The sequence below is a fragment of the Myotis davidii genome, unplaced genomic scaffold, assembly GCF_000327345.1.
Source record: "Myotis davidii unplaced genomic scaffold, ASM32734v1 scaffold67, whole genome shotgun sequence".
NCBI classification, from domain to species: Eukaryota; Metazoa; Chordata; class Mammalia; order Chiroptera; family Vespertilionidae; genus Myotis; species Myotis davidii.
Genome location: NW_006298521.1, coordinates 1,179,246 through 1,184,913, shown reverse-complemented (window position 1 = coordinate 1,184,913; position 5,668 = coordinate 1,179,246). Strand labels below are relative to the sequence as shown.

Genomic DNA, 5,668 nt, shown 5'->3' with positions numbered 1-5,668 from the left:
GGGGCCGATGATGCAGGTGAACCTCCTGAAAGGGCCGATGACCTGGCGGCCTCGCCAGGACTTGAAGTTCTCCACGAGCAGCAGCTCCAAACGGCCCATGGCTGCGCCCTCCTCGCCTCTGCGGTGTCCTCACACGCGGGGCGGGAAAAGCGCGGGAAAGCCTTCACAGCATCTCGCGAGAGGAGAGCGAGAACACGGCGCGTGCCGCCGTTCCTTAGCAACCGGGCTGTTTACATTGCCTAGGAAACGCGGCCCGGGAGGCGGTCGCAGGAGGCTGTGTGGGAAGCCAGGGGAGCAGGCGCACACCCCACCGGCTCACCGCCCAGGGAGCCAGCCTCCATCGCTCGGCCGGGCTGCGGTTTGACTTGTTGTGGTCTTCTCTTTTTAACTCGTGCGTTTTAAAGGCTCTCAGAGCTTCGTGGGGATTCCCAGCCATGGATATAGTGCAGCCCAACGACCTGGAGCAGTCCTTTTGCGTGGCCAGGAGGAGGCATGCGGAGCTGTGCAGGCAGAACCAGATCTTCAACGCCAGGAACAGGATCCTGGGGGTAGGACGCTCGCTTGTCCCCACAGGGAAAGGGGCCCGGAGGGAACGTGGAGGGCCCGTTGGGAGCGAGAGGTAGGCGTGGGAGAGAGGAAGAGATGAATCCCTCCAGTGAAACTTGATCCAGGCGCCGCTGCAGATGGCAGCAGGCTGAGGATATATTGACTTTGCTGAGAATGAGAGAAACCTTAACAGAACAATTATACTCCCTCCCACTTGCCAGACAGGCAAATGGAGTCCTGCAGTGGGAGGGAGCCGCTCGGAGTTTGTGGCCAAGGAGAGACTAGAATGGGGCTCTCCTCTCTCAGAGCCAGATTTTCTACATTGTCAGGGGTTCCTTTCAGTCCGTCCATTTGACAAAATTCCTATTTTGTGGCAAGCCTGAACTGGGCCCAGGAGATGAGGAATGAGGCAATTCTTGACCTTCAGGGTTTACGGCCCAGTGGAGGAGGCAGACATTAAAATGTAGTGAAGGAGGGGAATGCAGACTGGGGCTGGAAGAGGGGATCAGAGAGGGCTTCCCAGAGGAGGTGATGCCTAAGCAGTGTTGTGAGGATGAGTATCTGTAAACTAAGGTCAGGTGGAAGGAAGCTCTGAGGGAAGTTAAGAGGACAGGTTGAAGAACCAACTATAAGCAAAGGCATTCAGGTATGAAAAGACCTGGTGTGAAACTAAGACAGTTGGTCGAGGATAAAGAGGTAAGTAGGATTGTTAATAACGGGATACATTTATCTGATTTTAACTCCTCTCCCCTCGTTTTCCATTCCAGGGAGATACAAAAACCTGGGATATTCAGGTGTGTGACCGGAAGATAAAAGAAGCAACTGAGAAAGCCAGGCACGAAACGTTTGGTGAGCGTTTCCTAGACGTCTGTCTAGCAGGGTAGGGCTGCATGCCTTTGACACCAGCCCTCATTCTTCACCTGTGTGAGAGCTGGTCCTTTTTCCTCTCTTCCTCCTTTTAAAATTTCACAATTGCTTGTGCTCAACTTAATGCACTGATTCTCCCTCTGTTAAAAGAAAAACAGCTATTGAATCCTGTGTGTGCTCTAAAAAATACATTTTGAGGATAAATGTGTTTTCCAAAAAAAAACACACCAACTGGATATGAAAAGCCTTAAACACACACACACTCTTCTGAGAGTTCAAGATCTTCTGCCGGGGACAGCTCTTACACTAGTGACACACTCAGACCCCAGCTCGCGCCCCCAAGCTGAGTCAGAACCAGGCATAGTTCAAATGATAGTGTTCTTGCTTTTAGATAAAAGTTTCAAGCAGCATTCTCATCATGTGCAACACTTTGAGTTTATTTCATAAAGCACTGTAAGAAATTTTCAAATAGGCAGACGAGGGGGCCCCATATTCTTACAGAACTCCCATATGTACATATATAATAAATTTGGTTATTTTTTCCTGTTTAAAAAAAATGAAAAAAAGCAGGGTACAAAATTTAATATACAATGGGTACTCGGTTACCTTTTTAAACATGTGGAAGACATGCTTAGAAAAAGAAAGTAAATAGGCCAAATGTTGTAATGTTGGAGTGATGAAATTAAGAGTGAAGTTTATTTTCTTTATACAGTTCTATGTTTTTTAATGTTTTCCCTTTTATATTTTTAGTTTAACCGTTTGACTGCTAAGGAGCGCTATCGCTCTTCTTATGTTACTCCAAAAATGCGAAGCGCGCGACAGCGCTCCTGTTTTTTTTATGCCAAGACGGCGGAGAGCGTGACAATGCTGCTCCAAACACTAGAATGTGTGCGTCCAGTGAAGCACGTTGCGTTTTCGGAGCATACGATTTTTAATTGTTCTAATAATATTACATATTTCAAATCTACTTTTTTTCTGTTAAATAACGGTGAAAACAATGCCAATTTTATTCACAAAATTAATTAAAACAAATTTATGTAAACAATTGGTATTTTTTAATTTTTGTTGTTGCAAAGCAATACAAGTGAGTTTATTGTATAAAAAGTGTTTTACATTTTTTCCCATACATGCGCAATTAGTGCCGCAGTTTTGGCATATGTCCGAAAAAATACGTCAGCAGCCAAACGGTTAAAAATAAGTCAAACTCACAAAAATGATGTGACACATACACATGCACCCACCACTAGATTAGATGTTACCTTTTTGCCAAATGGGCTTTAGATATATTTTAAGAATGATTTTTGAAAATATATGTATATTCCCCACCCTGTCATTCTTTTCTTCCTCCCTCTTTAAAATAACTGGTATAATATTGAATAGATCCTTTGCGACCTATTAAAATATTTAATTTTGTGCCCTGGCTGGTTTGGCTCAGTGGATAGAGCGTCGGCCTGCAGACTGAAAGGTCCCAGGTTCGATTCCGGTCCAGGGCATATACCTTGGTTGCAGGCACATCCCCGGTGGGAGGTGTGCAGGAGGCAGCTAATCGGTGTCTCTCTCATCGATGTTTCTGGCTCTCTATTCCTCTCCCTTCCTCTCTGTAAAAAATAAATAATATATATATATATATATTTTTTTAAAAAAGTTAAAATATTTAATTTTGTATTTTTTAAAACCTTCACTGAAGGATATGTTTTTATTGATTTGGGGTTTTTTTTACAGAGAGAGGAAGGGGGAGGAGAGAGAGAGAAACATCAAAGTGAGAGGAAAACATCAATTGGTTGCGTCCCATATGAGCCCCGACCAGGGTTCGAACCCGAAATCTAGGAATGTACCCAGACCAGGCATCGGACTCAAAACCTTTGTACATTCAGGATTCTAGTCTTTGAATGGATGTTACGTTTTTGGAGGGTTTTATTCCTTTTAGAATCACTAAAAATTATTTTTTAAGGTGGAATCCAATTGATTTTTCCCACTGAATCTTAAGCTTATGGACAACCTATGTCTCTTCTAGCTGCTGAACTGAGGCGCAATGACAAAATGATGTGCATATTAGAGAACCGGGAACGAAGGGGGCGGAGACATCTCTGCAAAGCTCTCCGCGACTTCCAGCAGAGCTTCCAGAAGCCGGAGACCCGGCGGGAATTCGACCTTTTGGACCCCCTCGCCCGCAGGAGAGAGTTCCCCGCCAGGCAGGGAGACAGCGATGCGCGGAACACAGTGTCGGGGATGCAGAGGTTCATGGGAGAGGATTTAAACTTCCATGCGAGGCAGAGATTCCAACAGGAACAAAACAGAGAATGGTTCCTGCAGCAGCAGAGGGAGTGGGAGAAAGCCCGGGCCGACCAGAAACGCGCAGGTGAGGAAACAGCACCCACGGTGATTTCGGTGCGCTCTTAGCAAATCAACTCCCACTTGGGTTTTGTTTTATGGAAGTTTTATTATGTATTGCTTGGGCCGTGGAGGGCGAGAGACGTCAGAGCCTGTGGTCCAGGGTGGAAACCTCTCCAGCCACATGGCAGTCATGCAGGAAACCCTTCCTGAGCACGCGCTCTGTCTGAGCTGCTGTGGGTGCTGGGCCCCTCGTAGCTCAGAACCAGCCCCTGCTCTCGGGCTGCTGATGGTCTGCGGGGAGACCAGGGGCCTCCCTGGGTCCGGCTTCTGTCAGGGCGAGTCCGCACCTGGCCTTGCTCCTCTGTCCACGGGGAGTTCTTGCACTTGCCCAGCCCCAGCCCCAAGTCACCTTGACTCTTGCGTTCCCCTCACATGCTACATGCAGTCCAACAGAAGTCACCCAGGTCTCACTGCCTTTCACCGCCTCTGCCATCGGCACTCTGGACTAAGCTGTCAGCTGTCTCAGCTGGAGTGCTGCCGTGGCCTCTGCCGGTCTCCCTGCTGCTGCCCTTGTCCCCTTGGGACCTCGTCTCTTCAGCCCGGCCGCCAGGACGATCCTGCTAAAAGCTAAGCTAGCGCCTTTGCTCACCGTCTTCCAATAGCTTCACATTTCACTCAGTAAAAACCAGATTTATTTCAAGGACCAAGAAGGCCTTCAGTCTGACTGTATCTCCTACTAGGCCGCCCCTCATTCATCTCATCCTTGCCACACTGGTTTCCTCGCTATTCCTAGAAGGTACGTGTGTCAGGCTCACTTCTGCCTCAAGACCTTTGCACCTGCGGTTCCCTCTGTCTGGAAACATATTTCCCCAGATATTTGCACGGTTGCCTCTCTCCTCCTTCCGGTCTTTGCTAAAATGTTGTCTTACCAGTGAGGGCTCCACTGACCGCTATTATAAAAGGCAACCCCGTACCCTCCCCCACCCCCGCTCCCTGTCCCTTTCCTTGCTGTATTTTCCCCACCGCATTGCTCAGTGACATGCTGTCCGGTTATGTATTTGTCACTCCTCTCCCCAGTGTCATCTCCTAAGCGCCATGAAGGCAGGGGATCGTGTCTGTTATATCCACTGCTCCTTCCTGAGTGCCTGGCACGTGGGTAAATACCTGTTGACAGGTGCTCAGTCACAGGTGCTCCGTTTGTCCGTCTCTGGCTGAGCCTTTGTCTCAGCCTTGGACTGGGTCCTCGAGCTGGACCCCAGACATCTCAGCGCGCATCTCACACCATCCTGGACACACCCTGCATTTCTCCCTGGACTTGCTCCTCCCGCCACCTTCCTCCCTCACTCATGTCACCTCCTTCCCTTAGTCAATCCAGAAGCCTGGACGTCCTCCTGGACCCCCGTCTTGTCTCCAAGGCAACCTCAGCTTCTGTCCCTTCTTACACCTGCAGATACTTTGGACTGTCCACGTCTCCCATCCCACTGTCACGGCTGCGATGCAAGCCCCACCTTTTTTATCTGCACGGACCAGGCTTCCTAGTTCCCCCTTCCTTCTTGCTCCTCTCTGGCCCATTCTCAACACAGCAGTCAGAGAGCTGCTTTCTAAACAGTGTCAGGTGAACAGTGTTCCCCCTCGTCCCTCCAGCCCAGCTCAAACCCACTAATGGCTTCCCATTACATACAGAATAAACTGCAAAGTCTGCCCACAGCCTACAGAGCCCTGCACGCTGGGCCCCTGCCCAGCCCTCCAGTGTCACCCCACTCACTGTGTCCCAGCCACTCTGGCTGACGTGCACGTCTGGGTCCCGACAAATGCTTCCCCACTTCTGAACCTCTGCACCCAGCTCCCTGCGTCCCTCAGGACTGAGCTCAAGTGCCACCTCCTCCTAAAAGCTCTCTGACTCCCACCGTCACCCGCCTGT

The 5,668-nt window shown here is 49.4% G+C and overlaps 2 protein-coding genes across 3 annotated transcripts in view; one reads left to right on the top strand and one right to left on the bottom strand.

Moving 5' to 3' along the window:
- SMC1B (structural maintenance of chromosomes 1B) overlaps positions 1-100 on the bottom strand; it is a 54,153-nt gene extending 54,053 nt beyond the window's left edge. For both annotated transcript variants that reach the window (XM_015570750.1, XM_006774157.2), the window contains exon 1: positions 1-100. This exon is cut by the window's left edge and continues 1 nt beyond it. In XM_015570750.1, coding sequence (XP_015426236.1) covers positions 1-99 — 99 coding nt within the window. In that variant the 5' untranslated portion in view covers position 100.
- A 76-nt stretch (positions 101-176) lies between these two features.
- The window catches only part of RIBC2 (RIB43A domain with coiled-coils 2), a 14,528-nt gene continuing 9,036 nt past the window's right edge, over positions 177-5,668 (top strand). The window contains exons 1-3 of the mRNA XM_006774174.2: positions 177-548; positions 1,314-1,395; positions 3,428-3,772. Of these exons, the coding sequence (XP_006774237.1) occupies positions 435-548; positions 1,314-1,395; positions 3,428-3,772 (541 nt within the window). The 5' untranslated portion in view covers positions 177-434. The remainder of the gene's footprint in view (positions 549-1,313; positions 1,396-3,427; positions 3,773-5,668) is intronic.